The sequence below is a fragment of the Hypanus sabinus genome, chromosome 4 (genome assembly GCF_030144855.1).
Source record: "Hypanus sabinus isolate sHypSab1 chromosome 4, sHypSab1.hap1, whole genome shotgun sequence".
Classification (NCBI taxonomy): domain Eukaryota; kingdom Metazoa; phylum Chordata; class Chondrichthyes; order Myliobatiformes; family Dasyatidae; genus Hypanus; species Hypanus sabinus.
In genome coordinates, this window is record NC_082709.1 from 61,805,585 (window position 1) to 61,831,143 (window position 25,559).

The 25,559-nt window shown below is 46.6% G+C and overlaps 1 protein-coding gene across 2 annotated transcripts in view; it reads left to right on the forward strand.

The window, feature by feature from the left end:
• parp12a (poly (ADP-ribose) polymerase family, member 12a) overlaps positions 1 to 25,559 on the forward strand; it is a 112,969-nt gene that overhangs the window by 46,131 nt on the left and 41,279 nt on the right. For both annotated transcript variants that reach the window (XM_059967249.1, XM_059967250.1), the window contains exon 2: positions 14,137 to 14,272. In XM_059967249.1, the coding sequence (XP_059823232.1) occupies positions 14,137 to 14,272 (136 nt within the window). The remainder of the gene's footprint in view (positions 1 to 14,136; positions 14,273 to 25,559) is intronic.

A 25,559-nucleotide genomic window follows, 5' to 3' on the forward strand; every position in this document is an offset into this window, starting at 1 on the left:
CTTTTCTCTCTTTTTTCCCTCTGTCCCTCTCACAATCACTCCTTGCCTGTTCTCTATCTCCCTCTGGTGCTCCCCTCCCCCTTTCTTTCTTCCCAGGCCTCCCATCCCATGATCCTTTCCCTTCTCCAGCTCTGTATCACTTTCGCCAATCAACATTCCAGCTCTTAGCTTCATCCCTCCCCCTCCTTTCTTCTATCATATCAGATTTACCCCTTCCCCTCCCACTTTCAAATCTCTTACTATCTGCTTTTTCCGTTAGTCCTGATGAAGGGTCTCGGTTTGAAATGTTGACCGTACTTCTCCCTATAGATGCTGCCTGGCCTGCTGTGTTCCACCAGCATTTTGTGTGTGTTGCTTGAATTTCCAGCATCTGCAGATTTCCTCGTGTTTGCGCTTTGGCTCTAGGGATAGGTTTGTTGCCAGTCAGGAAGTTAGATTGGTTCCGCCATTTGATGAGGCCAAGGTTGATAAATACTTACAGCATTTTAAGAAAGTTGCTCAGAGCCTATGGTGGCCAAGAGAGTGTTGGCCTCTCATGTTGCAGAGTGTAATTAAAGGTAAGGCTCAGCAGTCTTATTCTGCCCTATCAGTTGAAGATGCAGCTGACAATGAGATAGTAATGTGGGGTTTACTTATAGCCTGTGAACTGGTTCCAGGGGCCTATAGACAAAGGTTTAGGAATTTGAGAAAATCTGTGAGCCAGGCTCGTGTGGAATTTGCTTTTGAAAAGTCAAATGATGGTGCATATCTAAAAATATGAATGATGATTATGACAAATTGAAAGAGTTAGTTTAAAAGGTAATTCCTAATGATATAAAGACATATTTAGAGGAGAAGGAGGCTGCAACTTTGCAGGAGGCTGCTAGCCTAGCAGATGAGTTTGCTCTCACCCATAAGTTTAAAGTTGTCCCAAGTAAGGCTTTCCAGAAGAATAGCATGGATAATCAGGGTAAATCAGAAGTCAAATCTGGGAGTAGTGACAAAGGTAAGGATGAAGGAAAGCAACTAAAGGAGAAACGTTCTGGTACTGTTTGTCATTATTGCAAGAAACCTGGTCATGTTATGGCTAACTGTTTCCTTCTGAGGAAGAAGGTGGAGAAGAGGTAGTTCCAGATGCCTATATTTAGCGCTTTGAAACACCTGGGAACCCACAGGGTTCCGGGCGTTCTGGTGGAGGGCTGAGATGTCTGACCTAGTTAGGGACGAATTCATTCCTTTTGTGACAGAGGGATTTGTTTCAGTAAATGAAGGGTCATGTCCGGTGCCAGTGAAAATTCTTCGAGATACTGGGGCTTCTCAGTCACTCGTTCGGACAGTGTTCTAGAGTTTTGTGATGAGACTGCCACTGGCGAAGTGAATCTTATTCAAGGCATTGGAGGAGGCATTGTTTCTGTACCTCTGCACAAGGTCATTTTGAAGTCAGAGTCAGTTTCAGGACCTGTTACAATAGGATTACAGCCCAGTTTACCAGTGAAAGGTGTTTCTTTGTTGTTAGGGGATTACCTAGCAGGTGGCTGAGTTGTCACTGCAGTGTACGGTTGAGGACTAAGCCAGTCACTGATGATCCAAACGTTTGTCCATCCTGCGCAGTAACTCGAGCTATGGCCAGGAAGCTTGCCTATGCAGATGGTCCTGCTACCTATGATAGCCCAAATTTGAAACCCTGCAGGGGGGCATAGATAGGCTGAGTGATTGGGCAGACATTTGGCAGATGAAATATAATACTGACAAGTGTGAGGTCTTGCACTTTGGCAGGAAAAATAATAGAGCAAGTTATTATCTAAATGGAGAGAAACTGGAAAGTGCTTCTGTGCAAAGGGATCTGGGGGTCCTGGTGCAGGAAACACGAAAAGTTAGTATGCAAGTGCAGCAGGTGGTCAAGAAGGCCAATGGAATGCTGGCTTTTAATGCTAGGGGGATGGAGTATAAGAACAGGGAGGTCTTACTGCAGTTGTACCGGGTATTGGTGAGACCACACCTGGAGTACTGCGTGCAGTTCTGGTGTCCATATTTAAGAAAGGACATACTGGCTCTCGAGGCAGTGCAGAGAAGGTTCACTAGGTTAATTCTGGGGATGGGTGGGTTGATGTATGATGAGAGGTTGAGTAGATTGGGACTCTACTCATTGGAGTTCCGAAGAATGAGAGGAGATCTTATTGAAACATATAAGATTGTGAAGGGGCTTGATCGAGTGGATGCGGGGAGAATGTTCCCAATGATGGGTGAAACTAGGACTAGAGGGCATAATCTTAAAATAAGGGGATGCCATTCCAGGACTGAGATGAGGAGAAATTTCTTCACTCAGAGGGTAGTGGGGCTGTGGAATTTACTGCCCCAGAGAGCTGTGGAAGCTACTACACTCAATAAATTCAAACGGAGATAGACATTTTCCTGGATAAAAATGGCATTAGGGGACACAGTGAGCGATCAGATAAGTGGACATGAGGCTAGGTTTAGATCAGCCATGTGATCTCCTGGGCCAGTTTTCGATAGCCTGGATGGGTTGGAGAGGAATTTTCCAGATTTTTTCTCCTCAATTGGCAAATCGTTTTTTTTACCCTGGGTGATCACATGGGTTTGGGCGGGATGAATAATAAAATAAAATGGGCGGCATGGTGCCCTGTTGGTTGGCACTGTTGCCTTGTGGGATTTGGTGAAAACTAGAGTTAAGATTGGATCAGCCATGATCTTGTTGAATGGCGGAGCAAGCTTGAGGGGCAGATTGGCCTACTCTTGCTCCTATCTCTTATGTTCTTATGTTAAATCAGGACTCAGGTTTTGATGACCTGTCAGTGACTTTCCTTCCTTCATTGTTGGACCAGGATCCTTGTATTACGTCTGATTATAAAGATTTGTCTGTGTCCAGGAAGGAGTTTATAGTGGAACAGACCAGAGACCATCAGATTGCTACATTGAGAGATAGAGCTCTCTCAGGTGATGAGATTGAGAAAGTGCCAGTTGGGTACTATTTCAAGGATGGAGTGTTATTGAGGAAGTGGAGACCACCTGATATCCCTGCAAGTAGGAATGGTTGTAGTTTCTAACGTCTATAGGAATGAGATTTTGAGTTTGCCCTTGGGTGGCCATCTTGGTGTGAATAAAACTACGAATAGGATTTTGAAACAATTTTCCTGGCTTGGATTAAGGAAAGATATTGTGTCATTTTCCCGGACTTGTCAAGTTGTGGTTAAACCTAATTGGGTCACCCCAGTGGCTCTGTTGCAGCCTATTCCTGCATTTGGTGAATCCTTTTCTAAAGTTATTGTGGATTGTGTTGTCCCATTGCCAAAGATCAGGTCCAGCTATCAGTATTTGCTAACTATCATGTGTACATCTAGAATTCCGGAAGCATTAAGGGAGCTAGGGCTTTACTCTTTGGAGAGAAGGAGGATGAGAGGAGACATGATAGAGGTGTATAAGATATTAAGAGGGATAGACAGAGTGGACAGCCAGCGCCTCTTCCCCAGGGCACCACTGCTCAGTACAAGAGGACATGGCTTTAAGGTAAGAGGAGGGAAGTTCAAGGGGGATATTAGAGGAAGGTTTTTCACTCAGAGAGTGCACTTCCTGAGTCAGTGGTGGAAGCAGATACACTAGTGAAGTTTAAGAGACTACTCGACAGGTATATGGAAGAATTTAAGGTAGGGGGTTATATGGGAGGCAGGGTTTGAGGGTCGGCACAACATTGTGGGCCAAAGGGCCTGTACTGTGCTGTACTGTTCTATGTTCTATAAGCAGTACCTCTCATGAGTATCTAAGCTCCAACACTATCGAAGGCTCTCATAAAATTTTTCACTCTATTTGGTTTGCCTAAAGAAATCCAGTCCAATCAAGGAAGTAAGTTTATGTCAGGATTATTCCAGCAGGTAATTTACGAACTGGGGGCCAAACAAATTATGTCTTCTGCGTACCATCCAGAATCCTAAGATTTCATTCTACTCTCAAAACCATGATTAGGACATTCTGTTTTGAAAATGAGAAGGAGTGGGATGAGGGAGTTCACTTGCTTTTATTTGCAGTAAGGGAGTCTGTGCAGAAGTCCCTAAGCTTTAGCCCCTTTGAGCTTGTGTTTGGCATTGTTAGGAGAGCAATGTACCAACAATGACCGGCGCTTAAATTTGTTGGACTGTGCTACACGCAGCGCTAAAATTACAACACGGAGTCGGTAACTGCAGTCGAAGGAAAAAACTTTATTCGAAAACTTCAGCCTCACTTTTAAGCCTCTGTCAACCGGCCCCCCATGGCGCAGAGGCTCCAAAGCTCTGTGCTCGCAAACCCCCGTAGGCTATCTAATTGTGAGTCGGTTCGGATACGCTAGGAAATGGGTCGCCACGTAACCCCCCCCCAGAACCGGCGATACACCCCCCAATGTCCACAGTCTGGGCCAGAACCTGCTTGGGAGGTCGGCCTCTGCGCCGAGGCGCCGGAAACTCGGCCGGTTGCGCCAGGTCCACATGGGCCGGCTTGAGGCGGTCCACCGTGAAAACCTCCTCCTTCCCCCCAATGTCCAGCAGGAACGTGGACCCGTTGTTCCGGAGCACCATAAACGGCCCCTCGTATGGCCGCTGCAGCGGTGGCCGATGCCCGCCCCTTCGTACAAACACAAACTTACAGTTCTGTAGGTCTTTGGGTACGCAGGTCGGGTGCCGTCCGTGCTGTGAAGTGGGTATGGGGGCCAGGTTACCGAGCTTCTCGCGAAGTCTGCCCAGGACTGCTGCGGGTTCTTCCTGTTGCCCCCTTGGGGCTGGTAGGAACTCCCCGGGGACGACCAGGGGCGCGCCGTATACCAACTCGGCCGACGAGGCGTGCAGGTCGTCCTTGGGTGCTGTGCGGATGCCGAGTAGGACCCAGGGAAGCTCATCCGCCCAGTTGGCTCCTCGCAGGCGGGCCATGAGGGCCGACTTCAGGTGACGGTGGAAACGCTCCACTAGCCCGTTCGACTGTGGGTGGTAGGCAGTTGTGTGGTGCAGCTGAGTCCCCAAAAGGCTGGCCATAGCTGACCACAGGCTGGAGGTGAACTGGGCGCCTCTGTCGGAGGTAATGTGGGCTGGTACACCAAAGTGAGATATCCAGGTGGCGATCAGGGCTCGGGCGCAAGATTCGGAGGTGGTGTCGGTGAGCGGGACCGCCTCTGGCCATCTTGTGAACCGGTCCACGATAGTCAGGAGGTAACGCGCTCTGCGCGACACTGGCAGGGGGCCCACGATATCCACATGAATGTGGTCGAAACGCCCGTGGGCGGGATGGAACTGCTGCGGTGGGGCTTTGGTGTGCCGTTGCACCTTGGCCGTCTGGCAGTGCATGCACGTTCTGGCCCATTCACTGACCTGTTTGCGGAGTCCGTGCCAAACGAACCTGCTGGAAACCATCCGGACAGTTGTCTGGATGGAGGGATGCGCCAAGTTATGAATGGAGTCGAAAACGCGGCGCCGCCATGCTGTCGGGACGACTGGACGGGGCTGGCCGGTGGCAACGTCACAGAGTAGGGTCCTCTCACCCGGGCCCACGGGGAGGTCCTGGAGCTGCAGACCGGAGACTGCGGTCCTGTAACTCGGAATCTCCTCATCCACCTGCTGTGCCTCTGCCAGCGCCTCAAAGTCTACCCCTTGGGAAAGGGCATGAACGGTAGGGCGAGAGAGCGCATCTGCCACAACATTGTCCTTACCCGAGACGTGCCGGACATCCGTCGTGTATTCAGAGATGTAGGACAGGTGGCGTTGCTGGCGGGATGACCAGGGGTCGGATGCTTTCGTAAACGCAAAGGTAAGCGGTTTGTGGTCCGTGAACGCGGTGAAGGGCCGACCTTCTAGGAAGTACCTGAAATGCCGGATTGCCAGGTAGAGCGCCAACAGTTCCCGGTCGAAAGCACTGTATTTGAGCTCGGGTGGTCGCAGGTGTTTGCTGAAAAACGCCAGGGGTTGCCAGCGACCTGCGATGAGCTGCTCCAGCACCCCACCGACTGCCGTGTTGGATGCGTCCACTGTGAGGGCGGTAGGGGTGTCCATTCTGGGATGTACTAGCATTGCGGCGTCCGCCAAAGCTTCCTTCGTTTGAACGAAAGCGGCGGCGGACTCCTCGTCCCAGGTAATGTCCTTGCTCGGACCCGACATCAGGGCGAACCGGGCAGCTGAAGGGAGGAAGCGGCGGTAGAAATTGACCATACCTACGAATTCCTGAAGGCCTTTGATCGTGGTGGGTCGGGGGAAGTGGCGGACCGCATCTACCTTAGCGGGCAGAGGGGTTGCCCCGTCTTTAGTAATCCTGTGGCCCAGGAAGTCAATGATATCGAGTCCGAACTGGCATTTGGCGGGGTTGATTGTAAGACCGTACTCACTCAGTCGGGCGCAGAGTTGACGGAGGTGGGACAGATGCTCCTGACGACTGCCGCTGGCTATGAGGATGTCATCCAAATAGATGAATGCGAAGTCCAGGTCCCGTCCCACCGCGTCCATTAACCGCTGGAACGTCTGTGCGGCATTCTTCAGGCCGAACGGCATGCGGAAGAACTCGAAAAGGCCGAATGGGGTGATGAGAGCCGTTTTGGGGACGTCGTCAGGATGCATCGGGATTTGATGGTATCCCCGGACGAGATCTACCTTGGAGAAGATCCGTGCGCCGTGCAGGTTTGCCGCAAAGTCCTGAATGTGCGGCACAGGGTAGCGGTCCGGTGTGGTAGCCTTGTTCAGCCTGCGGTAGTCGCTGCACGGTCTCCAGCCCCCCGTCGCTTTGGGCACCATGTGCAGGGGGGAAGCCCATGGGCTGTCGGACCGCCGGATGATCCCCAATTCCTCCATCCTCTGGAACTCCTCCTTCGCCAGTCGGAGCTTGTCCGGGGGAAGCCGCCGAGCACGGGCATGGAGGGGTGGTCCCTGGGTCGGGATGTGGTGCTGTACGTCATGCCTGGGCATGGCTGCTGTGAACTGCGGTGCCAGAACCGATGGGAACTCCGCCAGGACCCTGGTGAAGTCGTTGTCGGACAGCATGATGGAGCCGAGGTGAGGGGCCGGCAACTGGGCTGCACCCAGGGAGAACGTCTGAAAGGTCTCGGCGTGGACCAGTCTCTTCCTGGGCAGGTCGACCAGTAGGCTGTGAGCCCGCAAAAATTCCGCACCCAGAAGCGGTTGGGCTACGGCGGCCAGTGTGAAGTCCCACGTGAACTGGCAGGAGCCGAACTGTAGCTGCACCTGGCGGGTGCCATAGGTCCTTACGGTGCTGCCATTCACGGCCCTCGGGGGGGACCCGGTGCCCTGCTGCGGGTGTCGTAACTCGTCGGAGGTAAAACGCTGATCTCAGCCCCAGTATCGACCAAAACCCGGCGTCCCGACCTTCTATCCCACACATACAGGAGGCTATCCTGATGGCCAGCCGCCGTAGCCATCAGCGGCGGCTGGCCCTGGCGTTTCCCGGGAACTCGCAGTGCGGGCGACACCGCTGGTGGTAGAAGCACCAGTGTTCATTGGGCCGGGGGTTGGCGGGCTCTGCAGCCGGGCCTGGACTGGTTTGCTGCTGGGAGCGTGGCTGGGAGATCTGTGCGATGGATGCCCCGCTCACCTTTTTGGCGTTCCACAGCAAGTCCGCCCGGGCTGCCACCTTCCGGGGGTCACTGAAATCCGCGTCGGACAGCAGCAGGCGGATGTCCTCGGGCAGCTGCTCCAGGAATGCCTGCTCAAACATGAGGCAGGGTGTGTGTTCGTCGGCGAGAGACAACATCTCATTCATTAAAGCCGATGGAGGTCTGTCGCCCAAGCCATCCAGGTGCAGTAAACGGGCAGCCCGCTCGCGCCGTGAGAGTCCGAAAGTCCTGAGGAGCAGGGCTTTGAATTCCGTGTACTTGCCGTCTGCTGGGGGCGACTGTACGAACTCCGCGACCTGGGCCGCTGTGTCCTGGTCGAGGGAGCTCACCACGTAGTAGTAGCGGGTGTCTTCTGAGGTGATCTGGCGAACGTGGAATTGGGCTTCGGCTTGCTGGAACCATAGGTCCGGGCGCTGTGTCCAGGAACCTGGCAGTTTCAACGAAACTGCATGAACAGAGGCGGCGTCGGTCATTTCTGGTCCAAAAATCGTTTGGACCGTCGGGGTCACCAATTGTAGCGGTGTGCTACACGCAGCGCTAAAATTACGACACGGAGTCGGTAACTGCAGTCGAAGGAAAAAACTTTATTCGAAAACTTCAGCCTCACTTTTAAGCCTCTGTCAACTGGCCCCCCATGGCGCAGAGGCTCCAAAGCTCTGTGCTCGCAAACCCCCATAGGCTATCTAATTGTGAGTCGGTTCGGATACGCTAGGAAATGGGTCGCCACAGGACTATGTTTTAAAATTCAAGGGCAGATTGCAGAGGGCTTGCCACCTAGCTAGGGAGAATTCAAAATCTGCTCAGAGTAGAATGAAACCTGGTATGATAAGAAAGCCAGAGTTAGGACATTTAAGTCAAGAGGTAAGGGACTCGTTCTTTTCCCTGTGCAGACAAATCCTCTGCAGGCCAGATTCCATGGTCCCTGTGAAATTGTGTCCACGGTCAATAATGTAGATTATGTAGTCAAAACACCAAATAGGAGACCAACACATTTCTGTCACACAAACATGCTTAAACCATATCATGAAAGGCTGACTGCAGCCGTGGTGGTTGCTTTGAATCGGAAGGAATCTGGGTTCTGTGACTTAATGGATGATCCTTCAGAGGCCCATTTTAAACTAAACATTGTTCTGGCTAGATTGCCAAATTCCACTATTTCAGAAAACCTTGATGAAAAGCTGGCTCATTTACAGCCGCAGCAGCAAATGAAGCAATTGATCATGAAATTTCGGGATTTGTTCCCTGATGTTCCAAAAAGAACAACAATGGCCTCACATGATGCAGATCTGTGAAACAGCATCCGTATCGCATGAATGTTGGAAAATGTAAACTTGCTGATCAAGAAATTGAGTATATGTTAGAAAATGATATTATTAGGCATTCTACTTCGGATTGGAGCTCACCTTGTGTCATGGTGCCTGAACCAGTTGGTAGTGTCAGGTTTTGCACTGATTACAGAAAGGTGAATGCTATAACAAAAACAGATGCTTATCCAATCCCCAGAGTGGATGATTGTGTAGATAAGGTTGGAAAAGCTAAGTTTCTTACAAAAATCAATCTGTTATTGATGTGTTCCATTAATGGATAAAGGTAGAGAATTTCTGCATTTCTAACGACTTCTGGGTTGTATGAATACAACGTTCTGCCATTTGGAATGAAAAATGCTCCAGGAACATTCCAGAAGATGATTAATTCTGTAATTTAAGGGTTAGAACACACAGACATCTATATTGATGACTTGGTCACAGGAAATGACACCCGGGAAGCCCATGTCTCTGCAGTGGAAAAGCTGTTTGACAGGCTCTCAAAGGCCAACCTTACAGTTAATTTAGCTAAGAGTGAATTTGGCCATGCCACTGTGGCCTATCTTGGTTATGTTGTAGGTCAGGGCAGGTTGGTTCCTGTTCCAGCAACTTCTGAGTTTCCCATTCCAACTGATAAGAAGGCTCTTAGAAGATTCTTGGGAATGGTCGGATATTATTGCAAGTTCTGTAGGAATTTTGCTGATATTGCCCTCTCATTGACTAATATCCGGCAGAAGGGTGAACAATTTGTTTGGACAGAGCCTTGCCAGGAGGCATTATTTGATAAATTGAAAGCGATCTTATGTCACCAACCTGTGCTCAGGTCGCCTGACTTTGCAAAGCCATTTTCCATAGCTGTGGATGCCAGTGATGAAGCTGCAGAAACAGTGTTACCACAAAGGGGTGATTATGATGATGCTGTGGCCTGCTTTTCAAAGAAATTCAATAAGCACCAAAAAAGTTATTCCACCATAGAGGAAGGATTACTATCACTTATTTTGGCTTTGCAGAATTTTGATTTATGTTTGCACAGAATTTGCAGAATTATGTTTGCACAGCTCAGAAACCACTTGTGTATGCAGATCATAATCCATTGGTGTTCTTGAGTAAGGTGAAAATCAAAAATAGAAGGTTGTTGAATTGGAGCTTGATTTTTACAAGAGTATGATCTCATGATGACTCACATTAAAGGCAGTGATATTATAACTGTCAATTGCCTTTCTAGGTGTTAAGCTTGCAATGTACTTATGATAGGGGAATAGAAGTTGCTATTCTGCAATATGTTATTATTCTGTAGTGTGCTATATAGTAATTGTATATGTATTGTTTCACATTTTGTAGTTAAAATTTTGCTCCTACAGATCAAAATTTTCTTGGGGGGAGGTGTTACATGACAACATTTTTTTTTACGGTGAGTGTCATTTTAAGCGCCTGGATGAGGCAGGTGGATGACGTCATTATAAAATGTGGACAGGATTCTGGAACATTCGGCAGAGAAGGACCAGCGGACTGCAAGTACCACCAGGAGAGCGAGCTGGGTGGAGATTGTTGAAGAGTTCGCTACAGCAGCGGACGAGTCTAATCCTCCATGTCCAGAGGATTGTGATAATTAGTGGCACACAGTGCATATTGGATACGTGTCTGTTGCTTTACATGATCCATACCTGGATTTCTGGAATATTCCTGTGGCGACCACTTTTTGTTAACTCATACATGGATCTGGGTGTGTTAGGTGGCGACCACTTGTGTTAAGGAATATTCCGTGACTGTCGCCTTGTGATAATCCTTCGGTGGATTTGGAATGCTACTCAACGTCTGGAATCTGCTGTGACTGCTATCGTGTTTTCCCAGAGTGAATCCTCTGGAATTTTCCCTGATCGCCGCCTCGTGTCATCTTAGTGTGCCTTTCCCTCGCCTGTTTCTGTGGGTTTCTGGAATCATCTGGATTGACATTTCTGGGACTGTGTTTGAGTAAGGTTTAAGAAGAACTGTTCCCAAACCTGACACCATTTGTGAGCTACAAATGCATAGAGCACTGTTAATTTTTATTTAGGGAAGTAATTTGTTCAATTGTCTGAATTCTGGGTAGTTACTGAAATATAGCTGTTTAACATTAAAAACTGAGTCTGTGGTCTATTGCTGCTGGCACATAACAGGCTGAATCTTTTAGTGTTTTCTGTAAATAAATATCTTAATGTGCTTATTCATAATCATGTCTTCTGTCTCACTGACCAAACCCATGAACCTGTTACCTTGTAACACTGGAGCAGTAAATTTGTGGATGACACCAAGATTGGGTGTGCTGTGGACAGCAATAAAGACTGTCAGACATCACAGAGGGATCTGGATCAGCTGGAAAAATGACAGATGGAATTTAATGTAGACAAGTGTGAGGCATTGCACTTTGGTAGGACCAATCAGGGTAGGTCTTACATTGTGAATGTTGGGGCACTGAAGAGTGTGGTAGAACAGAGGGATTTGGGAATAGAGGTCCTTGGTTCATTGAAAGTGATGGCACAGGTAGATAGAGTCGTAAAGAAAACTTTTAGCACATTTGCCTTCATAAATTCAAAGTATTGAGTGCGGTAGTTGGGATGTTATGTTGAAGTTGTATAAGATGTTGGTGAGGCCTAATTTGGTGTGCAGTTTTGATCACCTACCTACAGGCAAGATGTAATTAAGGTTGAAAGAGTACAGAGAAAATTTACAAGGATGTTGCGGGGCCTGGAGTTCTTGAGTTATAAGGAAAGATTGAATAGATTGTGATTTTATTTATTGGAACATTGAATATTGAGGGGAGATTTGATAGAGGTAGACAAAATTATAATGAGAGTGTATATATAGGGAAAATGCAAGCAGGCTTTTTCCACTAAGGTTGGTGGGACTACAACTAGAAGTCATGGGTTAAGGGTGAAAGGTTTAAGGTGGACATGATGGTCATGTTCTTCACTCAGAGGGTTGTGAGAGTGTGAAACTTACTGCCAACACATGGTGCATGCAAGCTCTATTTTAAACTTTTAAGTGAAATTTGGATAGTTACATGGATGGTAGGGGCACGAAGGACTGTGGTCCAGGTGCAGGTCAATAGGAGTCGTCAGTTTAAGTAGTTCAGCATGGACTTGATGGGCAGAATGGTCTGAAACTACTTTATTTACAATTCTATGACTTTTCCTTGGTGATGCTGATTTAGGGATAAAAACACAAAATGCTGGCAGAACTCAGCAGGCCAGACAGCATCTATGGGAGGAGGAATGGAGAGAGAGAGAGACTTCTTTAAAATTTGGACCTTCTGATTTAGGGATATTCGCTTTTAACATAGTACTAACAAATTGGAATAAACGGGTGTTTTACTGGTTGGCAGTCAGTGGAGAGCAGAATGCTACAGGGATTAGTGCTGGATCAGCAACTTTCATGATACACATGAATGATTTGGAAGAGGGACAGAGTGTAGCATATGTAAGTTTGCTGATGACACCAAATTTAGTGTGAAAGCAAATTGTACAAAGGATTTAGAGAGTCTGCAGAGAGAGATAGATAGGTTAAGTGAGTAGGCAAAGGTCAAGATTGTCTAGAGTTGATGCTCCGGCCTCTTGAAGTACTTCATGATGTGGATGTTGCAGCCAGTGGGCAGTCATTATGAAAGCACATTATCTTGTTTTTCTTGGGTATTGAAATGATAATGGTATTAAAGTAGGAGAGGACCACAGCCTGAAGCAGGGAGAAGTTAAAAATGTCTCCAAATGCCCCTGCCAGCTGATCCGCACAGGATCTAAGGACGTGGCTGTGACACCATCTAGGCCCAATACTTTCAGTGGATTCACTCTTCGGAAGACTGATCTTGCATGCTTGAAGGTGACTGTAAATTCAAGTGCATTGGAGACTGTCAAGGTGGGCAGTGGCAAACCTGGTCCCTTCAAATCAAAGGTGGAGACTAATCAGCATATACTATAGAAGGGAAGTAGAAAATCTCACTTGAGTGGTGCCACAACGATAACCTCTCATTCAATGCCCGCAAGACCAAGGAGCTTATTATTGACTTCAGGAGGAGCAAAAGGAGGTCTGTGAGCCAGTCCTCATTTGGGGATCAGAGATGGAGAGTTTCAACAACTTGAAATTCCTTGGTGTAAACATTTCGGAGGATCTGTCTAGGGTCCAACACGTAAGTGCCATTATGAACAAAGCACGGCAGCGCCTCTACTTTCTTGAGGTTTGCAAAGATTCGGCATACCATCTAAAACTTTGACAAACTTTATAGAGGTGTGATGGTGAGCATGTCGACTGGTTGCACCACGGCTCGTTATGGAAACGCTAATTCTTTTGAACTGAATATCCTTCAGAAAGGACTGAATACAGCCCAGTCCATCACAGCCAAAGCTTCTCCACCGCTGAGCACATCTTTCACTGGAAAGCATCATCAAGAACTCCCACCATCCAGACCATGGTCTCCTATTGCTGCTGCCATCAGGAAGAAGGTATAGGAGCCTCAGGACTCACGCCACCAGGTTCAGGAAAAGTTATTACCCCTCAACCATTAGGCTCTTGAACCAGAGGGGATAATTTCACTTACCCAATCCCTGAACCTATGGACTCATTTTCAAAGACTTCATTTCATGTTCACAATATTTTTTGCTTATTTATCTATTATTATTATTACTTTTCTTTTTGTATTTACACAGTTTGTTGTCTTTTGCACACTGGTTGCTTGCCCATCCTGTTGGGAGCAGCCTTTCATTGACACTGTTGTGTTTCTTGGATTTACTGTGAATGCCCACAAGAAAAAAGAATTTCAGGGCTGTATATGGTGACATATGTACTTTGATAATAAACTTACTTTGAACTTTTTTTCAAAAGGTGCATAAAATAAGGGGGTTCCCGTTTCAGTTGGAGATGGGGAGGAACTTGTCTGTCAATTGCAACGTTTTAAAAATTCTCCACACGAGAAAGCTGTGGAGATACAGTCATTGAATATATCTAAGGCAAAGACTGACAGGCATTTAACCTGCAAGGGAGTTAAGGGCAGGTGAAACAGGAGGAAAGCACTGTTGAGGCCAAGATTAGATTACCTTAAGGATGCCCTCTTCACCGATGGTGACTGATGACTCAAACTTGCTTTCGTAAACTGCATCTTAGGGATAAAAAGTCTCATCTCTTGAAGAGAACTCCCTCAACCAAACAGCTGCCTCCAGTTTTTTTTGTGTAAGTGTATACTGCAAGACATATTTAAAATTTTCTTGGCTAATTCTTTGCTTTCCTTTACAGAAATAGCTGCAATTTCCCACATGACATCCATTCTCGCCACAACTCCGCTGTACTGCGCGCTCACAAACTTCACTATCTGAAAGAGGTGGAATTGCGCCAGATTCTGCTACAGAATGATTCATCCCTGTTGCCTGAGGTAGGAGCTTTGTCACTCCTCCGGTTCCATTGATGTATTACCATTGCACTCCAGAGTCGTCTTAACTCCTGATGCGTGAGCCGAGGAGGCAGACCGTGACGTGTGATCTAATGAATGTTGAAAGGCTTACTTGGGCTTAATTTAGCCCCAGGTTCCTTGTCTGTTAGCTCTCCAGAGTGTATTTTCTCTTTTTTTCTGTATTCTTTACTCTGTCATCACCTCCAGCCTGATAGATCTCAGATCTCTGCAATCTCCAGTTTTATTCTCTTGGTCATTCTTTATCTCTGCTCCTTAACCTCAGGTTTCTAGGCCAGATATACTGGAACATCCTCTCTCAGCCTTTCTTCCTCTCCTGTCAGCCAACCTCAAAACCTCTGGGGCGAGGAGGGTGGGGGAACATTTGGTTAACTATTTCAGCATCCGATTCAATGTGAAGATTCTGCTTGCTCTCACACTTGTGAAACCCCATGGGAAGTTTCATCACATTATTTATTCATTTATCTGCTTCTGGTCAAAAATAGCATGTGTTGCCAACTCCGTCCTCCCCCACCCCAATTGCTTTTGAGATTATGGTGATAAACTGCTGATTTTAACTACTACAGTCCTTCTGATTGGGACTTTTCCACAGTGTTGTTGCATTGGGAGTTCCAGGATTTAGACACAACAACAATGAAGGAACAGACATATTTCCAAGTCAAGCAGTATGCACTCGGGAGAGGAGTCCTCTGGTGGTGCTGATCGGACACTCCTTCTGTCCTTGACCTTTTTGATGGGGGCAGTCAGAGGTTTGGGGGGTGTTGTGGGAAATCAGGTTCGCGGTCTCAGTGAATGGGGACAAGACATCAACACTTAGCAAAGATTTTATTTACAAGACAAAACATAATGAACATTCAGTAAATCCTTCATACTAATCTTGGTTACAGCTATTTATCTAAACTGAGTGCCCGATGTAGTAGGACAAAACAGACAATAAACGTACACACAGAGGCAAATACTGATTATAAGTATGTGGCTGGGTTTTCTGCACTACAGCATACCCCCACTGTTCACCGTTTCCACGGCACTCTCATCTACCTGGTCCACGGTGACCTGAGAGCAAAAGAGACCGCATGGTTACCTTGCACTAACTTTAAACCCTACCGACGCCATGACATCGTCTTCTAAATGGATGCTAGTGGGCAGGGCTGTGATGCTCCTTACACAGGCCAGTTGTCGTCTCCAACGGGGTAATGGCTGTCGATGAGCAGGTAACTTCAGATACTTACTGCAACAGTCCCCCCCCCAAAAGCCACAAGGCTGTTTCGTTCAGCCCACGGTCTAGTATAACCTCTACGGATGCCTCACTTTACTACACACAAACAATAACACAATAATACCCAGGATTATCAACCCACTGGTTATTATAAAGTGCATTATAGTATTCCACCAGCCTCCCAATGCCCCAAAAAGCCAGCATCTTTCCCCTGAGCATAATAGCTATGGAACCTCCTGAATCTTATCCATGGACTGTCTCGGCTGTGATCAGCCAGGTCAGTGAGTGATGGTCCCAGATTTGCTGGGGATGTAGGTGCAGCACTCCTGACCAATCACTGACAGGTGCCATCCTTCTCTGTGAAATTCCACAGGGAAACCGCCTGAATAGCCAGCACTTCAGCTGACGCTCGGGTTAGCGAGTGTGCTTGAGAGCTGTGACCATTGCATTGGCCAGTTCCTGGGACAGCCTGGCCGTGCCATTCAGGGGAAAGGCCGTCAGCCAGAACCTTTCTGCCGCTGTGATACGCCTCTTGCTGCCCTTATGGGTAGGGTGCATGTTCCGGTTATTGAAATGGTGTATGTACCGTACTGTGTACCCTGGATAGTGGCAGCCATACCATCCCATGGGAAGCCACAGGTATGCGTGGGAGTCGTATATCTAGTATGTACTCTTCAGCGTACCAGGAGCGCCCACCCTCATGACACCATTAGGTGTGAACACAGCCATCCCAGGATACTGCTCCCACTCACACTCACTGTGCTCATCGTACCTCTTGCACCAACACTCCTTCCGTTTCCATGTTGGCAGACTGACTATCCGAATTGGAACCTCGGGATTAGACAAATCATACGTAGGGAAGTACCAGTCCTTAAAACACTTCTCCACCGGGGGTTACCGAAACTCAGGTTATTTAAGGCCCGTCCCAGACAATAGGGCGAGGTGGGCTGGAATGGTCTACTCCCTGTCAGCTTGCCCCACAACAGAATGCAATACCGAGAAGCAAGTTTCTCCGACTGTCCTGTTCGTCGTTAAAGAGGATCGGTATTGGTGGCACTCCTGCTGTAGAGTGATGGGGCCCTCATGCAGACCCAACAATCCAAAGCACTGGTGTGGTTTGCAGGTTTGTTTGCCATCTGTAGGGATGTGTTGTAGGATCTCACACTGTCATCATCACTGCCGTAAGAATCCATCACCTTGACCTTCTATAATGTAGGGAGACACACATTCTGTCCCTCCTGGTTAATCACTGGGTACTTCAGAATCAGACTCGGGTTTAATATCACCAGTATATGACAGACAGACATGCTTTATTGATCCCGAGGGAAATTGGATTTCGTTACAGCCATGAAGTTTGTTAACTTCATGGCTGTAAACTTCACATGGCTGTAAACTTGTTAACTTCACAGCAGTTCAATGCAATCTAGCAGAGAGAGAGAAAAAAATAATAAATAAAATAAAACATAATAAACAAGTAAATCAATTATGTATATTGAATAGATTATTTAAAAATGTGCAAAAACAGAAATACAGCATCTTTAAAAAAGTGAGGTAGTGTCCAAAGCTTTAAAGTCCATTCAGGAATCGGATGGCAGATGGGAAGAAGCTGTTCCTGAATCGCTAAATGTGTGCCTTTAGGCTTCTGTGATGGTAACGGTGAGAAAAGGGCATGCCCTGGGTGCTGGAGGTCTTTAATAATGGACGCTGCCTTTCTGAGACACCGCTCCCTGAAGATGTCCTGGATACTTTATGGCTAGTTCCCAAGATGGAGCTGACTAGATTTACAACCTTCTGCAGCTTCTTTCGGTCCTGTGCAGTAGCCCCTCCATACCAGACAGTGATGCAGCCTGACGGGATGCTCTCCACGGTGCAACTATAGAAGTTCTTGACCATATTTGTTGACATGCCAAATTGCTTCAAACTCCTAATAAAGTATAGTCACTGTCTTGCCTTCTGTATGCTGGGACCAGGTTAGATCCCCAGAGATCTTGACACCCAGGAACTTGAAGCTGCTCACTCTCTCCACTTCTGATCCCTCTGTGAGGATTGGAACATGCTCCTTCACCTTACCCTTCCTGGTCCACAATCAGCTTAGGCATGCCATTCCCATTTCCCCCAGTAACGCTCCCCACTGCCTACTGTATTTCCTGGCACGTGCACTGCAGTAAACGTCCTGGTAGCCTCTGTGATTGCTGCACCCAAACCTTCCCTGAACTCCTCTGGTTTTGGAGGGTCCGACACTGCTCAATGCTGGGGCATCAGGGACTTGCCCAGACTTTATGGCTGGGAGCTCAGGTGACCCACCACTTGCTGCAGCACACGCAGCCGATTCTGGAGGGTGTGGTTAGGGGGTCAGCAGCTTCACCTGATGCTTCAACAACCCATTCCAGCGATCAGTGAGCCCTACCGCCTGTGGGTAGTAGGGGATGTGGAACAGAATGCCAGACTCATCTCCCTCCAAAAACAAATTTAATCCAATCTTGTACTTTCCTTCCTTCAGAGACTTCACAAGTAACTGCAAAATTTAGAACAGATTATTTCCAAGGTGGAAAACTTTAGCACATTTTTCAAAGACGGAAGGGGGTAAAAATGACTAGGTTGAGGGTCCCTGATACATTAACACATTCACATAGCTGCTTAATAACCCAGACCTTTTAAATGATAAGAGCTCCTGGAAATTCACTTCACTGGAGTAGAGAAGTACTTCGATCAGTCACCTTTTCTGCTGAAGCATGGGATTAATTCAAACACCCTTCTGATACAAATTTAACAAACACTTGACAGACTTTTCTTTCCCCCCTCTCTCCCCTTCCCCCTCTTTCCCCTCCCACAGCTCACAACGTTTTTCAAACTCAAAACATTTACACTTGACTCTAGGGGGGTGAGTGCAGGCAAAATGTGGGTGGAGTGGGAAGGCGCTACCCATCGCCTCCCCCCTGTCATCGCTGAAGATCCACCAGTACCTTTTTTCAGAGCCTTCAGCAAGAGATGTGAGTAACTCTAAGCAGAATGCGAGGAATCCTGTGGAGGGCAGAAGGAGCCCTTATCGGGAGAGAGCTTGGAAAATGACTTTCCTCCTTTTGTGGCCTCCTCACCTGTTTTCTTCTGGCAGTTCTCCCTGCACAAGGCAGAGAGGGTTAGAGTGGGAATCCCACTTAGCTGTTCCTTCAGCTCCGAGCAATGCCAAAAATACTTCCTTACGGATCACGTGGGGCCCTCCACTGCAGATTGCTTACCTAATTTGCACACCTGACTACAGGGACCTTCCTCCAAGAACTCGAATCCCTCCAATAGTTTGATGACGGTGGCTACAGTGCCCCCCCCCCCCCCCCCCCCGATGTTGGTCCCAATAACGGCAGCACCATTCCCTTTAGATCGTGACCTGCTGCTTTAACTAAACAGCCCAGCACGGTTGAAGTTAACCTATGATGCTGCTGTTAGAATAGATCCCTGTGACTAGAGCCCAGTGGCGAAGGACTTGGTTCCTTCCTGCACAGTACTCCGCTCCTCCTGGGGCTGCAGATCCCACCCAGAGAGTGATGAATACCTGACCTTAAATAGTCACTATCACTGCCCCTTGGCAATTCCTCATCCCCATGAGAAGTGGCTGGTGCATGTTGAACATGTGGTGGGAGGACAGGCCCTCTAGGACACCCATCTCCCTGTCGGATAGACTCACTCCAGCATTCCCCACATCCCAGATCCTCAGCAACCACGTGGGCACAGGTCCCCCGGCTTCTGCCTTTGACGGTCTCCCAGTTCTGCCAGTTCCTTCGTGGAGAACTCCCTGATGGCCGTCATCCTGGTGAGAACCATTGTGTCATTGTCCCTAGGTCCCTCTCCCCCTGCCTGCTGCCCTGCCTCATCATGGAGGCTGGAGGGCCTAGGGGCCAGCGGCCTCCTTGCTGGGTCTGGGACCACTGGTCAGGCTTGCAGTGGCTTGGCTGCACTCAGAGAGGGAAACCTCAAGCTCTCTTCTAACCTTTCTTCAACCTCATTTTTAACCAAATTTCCCTATCGTACATCTTGGGTTGCCTCGTCAGCCCTAAATGGGATCCAGTTGCCAGTAGCCCTGTGGGCCACCTCTACCTGCTGCACTTTCACTAGTCCACAGGCCATTTCTGTGCTCTAATCCTCTAACTCCCTGCCCAGGTAACCTCCTCCATGATAACACATTACTGGTTTATCATTTTGCCTCATTTCTCAAACTTTCTACCTCTTTCTCCTTCTGTGAGATTATCTCGAGCTGCTGCCTTACTATAGTTGACAGCAGCCAGAAAGCATCCCTCCGGCTCTCCTTCCTCTTGGAGAATCCTGCCTTATTAAATACGGACACGATGTAGTGTCCCATTTTCCCATTTCCCTATGGGAGTCCCAACTTTTCTGACCAGTCTACTGGTGTCCTGTAGACCACTTGTAAGTAGGGTGAGATTACAAAATCCTGTACTGTTGTTGGTCCACCCGGGACTTAACTTTCCTCAAACTCTCTTACTTTTGCTTCTAAAGATCTTCTGTATAAACACCTAGGGACTTCTAAGGTAACTTATGTCTAAGGTATGTCAACAACATAAGACAATAAAAAGATCAACATGCTTCTGGTGTTAACTTGTGAAGGATTACTGTTGCGGTGAGGTCAAGCACAGCAGGTTAGACAGTATTCAGCTATCCTTACAAAGTTTACCTTGGTATAGTATCTGCCCTTTCACAACCTATGGCACTGTTTTCACAAGTAATAATGGGTAGGATCCAGCAAACTTGGAATTTGCCTGGAAGGTACATTGAGATTAATCTGTGTTACTCGAATGGAAACTTCAATTAATTCATCAGGTGTACTCATCCACTGATACTCTAAAAACTGTCTCAGTACATTCAGCAGATTGTCTAGGGTCAGACATTTACATATCAAAACAATTCTTTATGGCAGTCTTACAAATATCTAGGACTTCAGCTTCCAGTCAGCTAGACCTTCATAAATATCAGATAACTTTATATACTTGATCTGCGTATGAAAGCAGTGAAAACAAAAACAATTGAAACCTGATCCAATGTGTTCAAATATCTGACCTGCAACGTCTAGTTCTCTTTCCAGTAGAAAGTTTAATTTTTGATTGGCTCTTTTGAATCCATGTTTATTTTCCAGCAGTCAAAACTGGCAAGCAGATGTAATTTTAACTATCATTTATTTTAAAGTACAAACAAACATACGAATACTAGGCAAACTAAACAAGGAGCTGAGAGACAAAGCAGAATTGAATGAACAGCAAAGAATGGGAAGATAAAAATGCGGTGTCTCTGAGAAAAATCCATCACTTTTATAGTTGAGATAAGAAAAATTCCTTGGATAAACTCAACCAATCAGTGATTGCACAATTACATCACGTGGGTAATATGCTAATACTCAGCCAATGAAAAATGAGAAAGGTGATAACCTGTTAGTTTAACTACAATACCGCTTCCTGCCAGTAAGCCGTGACAAACCACCACATACTGTGGAAAAATACACTAGTTTGTTAAAAAGTACAAATGATTAGCTTGCAACTTTAGTCTTACATGAATTCATCTTATAAAAAGTATTTTTAAAAAACAGTGGTTTCTAACAGCACAAATTGCTCTTCGTTGTTCAGAAATCTCAGTTTGTATGCAAATCTTTGTGCACAATCAAAACAGCGTCACAATTGAATAAACCTGGATTTGGCAGTTTCCATTGTTTACTGGAAAGTATTCCAAACAGATCAGATGAAAAAGATGTGCAAACTAAAATGTTTCAATTAGTCTGTGATTGATATCAGACATCAGTAAGATGGTGTGACCAGATCTTAATCTGTGTAAGATAAGTCATTTTCTTGTGGCAATGTATAAATCTGCTATGCAGACGGGCTTACACAAAGAGTGTTTTTACTTTTTAGGTTTTGTCACGTTTTCAAATCAAACAAACCACGTCTATTGGCCACTAACTCCATTACACATTTGTTCATAGATGGATATATTACAAGTTTGTAGTACATTTGGCCCCAACAACATTCTCACCTGAAGTGCCAGCAAATCAGCTGGCATAAAACTCCCAAATACATGGGGGGAAAAATAAATTGTTCAGTAATATCATCAAACTGCTGTCAAACTTCAAGTTTAGTCCAGTAGCAGGTTAACCAATTTGGTTATAGTTGAGGTGACAGGAAATCAAATATACCTCCTTACAAGGTTTTTAAATTTTTTTTAAAAAAAGTGGATATTGAAATGTAAAATCCAATTCTAACTACAGCACAGAATGTTTTCTCAAAAGCCTGATACCATCACATAAAGTAGTAGTTGAACACACCATAGGTTTCATATTCAATAGCGGCAGGACCATACAAGGAAAGGTTCCAAGAGATGTAAGCCATAGGGGCTGTTGACAGTGACATTTTAATTGAAATTCTTTCTTTTAGTTCTCCAAAAAGGGGATGTGGGTGTTCCTCAAACAAAACTTTAGTCTGCACTGCCTCCTTCTTCATCAGAATCAATCATCAAAGCAGAGGTGAATTTAGGAGTGAGCAATTCTTAGTATTTCGTTGGCTCAGTTGTAGGTTGTGAATCACAGCGCCTTTTGTCTTCCCTTCTTAGTTCTGTCCTTTGGTCCTTGTTTACTTCATCTTTCCATCCGCAGTTCATAGCACTGTTGACTCTTCCACGTTCTTTGCGTGATGTTTCTGCTTCATCTGTTGGTGGAACTTGTCCAGTTTTGCCACTTGGTGACCTGAGGGGTTTATTCGATGATGGACTTTTCGGTGGAAGTGGCATTGTGGCCTCTGTCTCGGTGTTCCAGTTATTATTCCACTTTATTCAGGCATTTTCTTCAGGTGGAGGGGCAGGTACAACCATTTGGAGCTGGTCTGGTTTAGAAGATTTGGACACTGGTGAGTGAGGATCCACTTCTTTGCTGAACACTTCATTGTCCATTGATTTTTCACTCTGTTCTGACTGTAACTCAACCTGCAGGTGCACTGGTATCATTTGGCTGTGAAGAGTCGCTGGCAGCCCTTGAATGCTCACCCTGATCCTCATTGTGTCGGCTTGGATGCCTTTCTCGTGCTGTCTTTCTTCATCATCTAGTTGCCTCTGCTATTTTTCCTGCTCTTTCTTCGATCTGTCCTCAACCTCACGTCCTTTAGCTGTTGTATTTACTGGCTTGGTAGCACCAAAAATGGGTGCTGCTCTTCCAGGCGATGTTGCAGGAGAGGCACACACAACCTCTTCGTTTGGAATGCAATTCAGGACTTTGTACGGGTCCTCTATCCCCTGTTATAATCCCATCTCTTCCTCCCTGCATTGACAACTGCATGAACACTGCTTCATACACCTATGCTGAGATAGTCAGTTTTATCAACTTTCCCTCCAACTTGCACTCTGCCCTTAAATTCACTTGGTCCATCTCTTGATACCTTTCTTCACCCCCCCCCCCCCAATCTCCCAATCTCTCTATCTCCATCTCTGGAGACAAACTGTCTACCAACATCTTTTATAAAGCTACTGATTCCAGTGGTTATCTCAATAATCTATTCCCAACCTATCTCTTACCGGACTAGTGCGGTAGAAGCGGCTTTCGACTGACAAGTAAACCAACCCCCTCCCCCCCCCCCCCATGACATTCTTCACTTTGAAAGACGCGACTCTATGACAGTTTGGCATTCAGACTTAGTATGACCTTCACGAACAGCACACTAATTTACATTTAGAACACAAAAGTACTATACCCAGATCGATAAACACAGTAGTCAATCCTCAGTGTCCTGTAGCAGTCCACCAGCCTCCTAGCATCTCAAAAGGCCACCAGATACCCCCCAGGGTGTAATTGTGATGGAGCTGGCCCCCACCTTATCATCCACAGATCACAGGTGTGATCAGCCAGGTGAGTGATGTTCCCCAATTCATCAGGAATGTGTGTGCAGCATTCTTCACCAATAATAGCACAAGAGCCACCTTCTTTGCAAACAAGTAATCTGAGGCCACCAGTAGCAGTTCCCAGGACTGGCTGGGGCTGTACCATTCTGGGAAAGGTCATTGTCCAAAACCTTTCTGCCTCCACAATAGCCCTCCTACTACGCCAACCCACCTTTACAGTACAAGTTGGCATAGACACAGCCATCTCAGGGAACTGTTCCCGCTGGCACTCGCTGTATCCCACTGACTGGTTTGACCTGTGTTCATCATACCGCTTGCATCAACCCTCCTTTCCCTTACCTGCTGGGTGGGCAATTACTTTCAGAGTCGGGACTTTTGAATTAAGTGAGTCATACGTAGGAAAGGACCAGTCCTTGGAGCATGTGCTCCACCGGGGGTTATTAAGGCTCAAGTTTCTGAAAGCTGCTACCATACCATAGGGTGAGGTTGGCTGGATGAAGCTACTCCCCTCTCAGCTTCCCCCAAAACAATGCCAAAAGCACAGAAGCTGGACAATTTCCCCCAACAGTCCTGTTCCTTGTCATTGAAAGGGATTGATATTAATGGCATTCCTTCTGCCGTGTATTTAGGAGTTCTCGGGAAAATCGAACAACCCAATGTATTGCATATTCAAATACCATCTGCAGGAATGTATTATAGGATTTCCCACCAGAAGTCAGCGTCATCACCACTGCCGTCAGCATCCACCACTTTGCCATTCCGTAATGCAGGAAACACAAACTCACTTGCTCTTGATTAGCCACTGGGTAAAAAGGTGCAAAAACAATAATCCCTGGATTGCTCACCTAGTCTCCCATCTTACAAATTATGAATGCAAAATTCCCAATTTAACCATAAAACAGGACAAACAAAAATGCAAGCTGGTATTCTGTTTCTTCAAAACCTTCGTAAGTAACTAAGGAACTTAGAACAAATAGTTAATTTCCACGGTGAAAAGCTGACACATTTTCCAATGAACTAAGGGAAAGAGGAAACAAATGGGTGGGGCCCTGACACATTAACAGATTCACACAGTCACTTTCAGATACATGAAGTGTAAAGGAAAGGTGAGAGTGGATATCAGACTGCTGGAAAACTATGCTGACGGTCATTGGGGAACTATGGGGGACAAGGAATTGGCAGATAAATGGAACAAGTATTTCGAATTAGTCTTCACTGTGGAAAACACCGGCAGTATGGTGGACGTTCCAGTGGTCAGGAAGTGTGTGAAGTTACCGTAACCAGAGAGAAGGTTCTTGGGAAACTGAAAGGTCTAAAGGTAGATCAGTCACCTGGACTAGACGCTGTAGTCAAGTCAAGTCAAGATTATTGTCATTTCAACCATAAACTGCTGGTACAGTACACAGTAAAAACGAAACAACATTCCTCCAGGACCCTGGTGCTACATGAAACAGAAAACTACGCTAGACAGCACAAGGCTACACTAGACTACATAAAACAACATAAAAACTGCACTAGACTACAGACTTGCACAGGACTACATGAAGTGCACAAAACAGCACAGGGCAGTATAATAATTATATAAGCAAGATGATAGGCACAGTAAAGGTCAAATTACAATAATACTAAATGATGTAGATGTCAGTCTGGACTCTTGAGTATTGAGGAATCTGATGGCTTGGAGGAAGAAACTGTTCCACTGTCTGGTTGGGAGAGCCCAACCCAGAGTTCAAAAGAAGTGGCTGAAAAGATTATGGAGGCATTATTAATGATCTTTCATGATTCTGGAATGGTTCCGAAAGACTGGAAAATTGCAAATGTCATTCCACTCCTCTGGAAAGGAGAGAAGCAGAAGAAAGGGAACTATAGGCCAGGTAGTCTGACGTCAGGAGTTGGGAAGATGTTGGAGTGGATTATTAAGGATGAGGTCTCAGGGCACTTGGAGGCACATGGTAAATGGACCGTAGTCAGCATGGTTTCTTCGAGGGTCTGACAAATCGGTTGCAATTATTTAAAGAAATAACAAGCAGGAAAGACAAAGGAGAATCAGTTGATGTTGTGTACTTGGATTTTCAGAAGATCTTTGACAAGGTGCCACACATGAGGCTGCTTAACAAGCTGCAGGCCCATGGTATTACAGGAAAGATCCTAGCATGG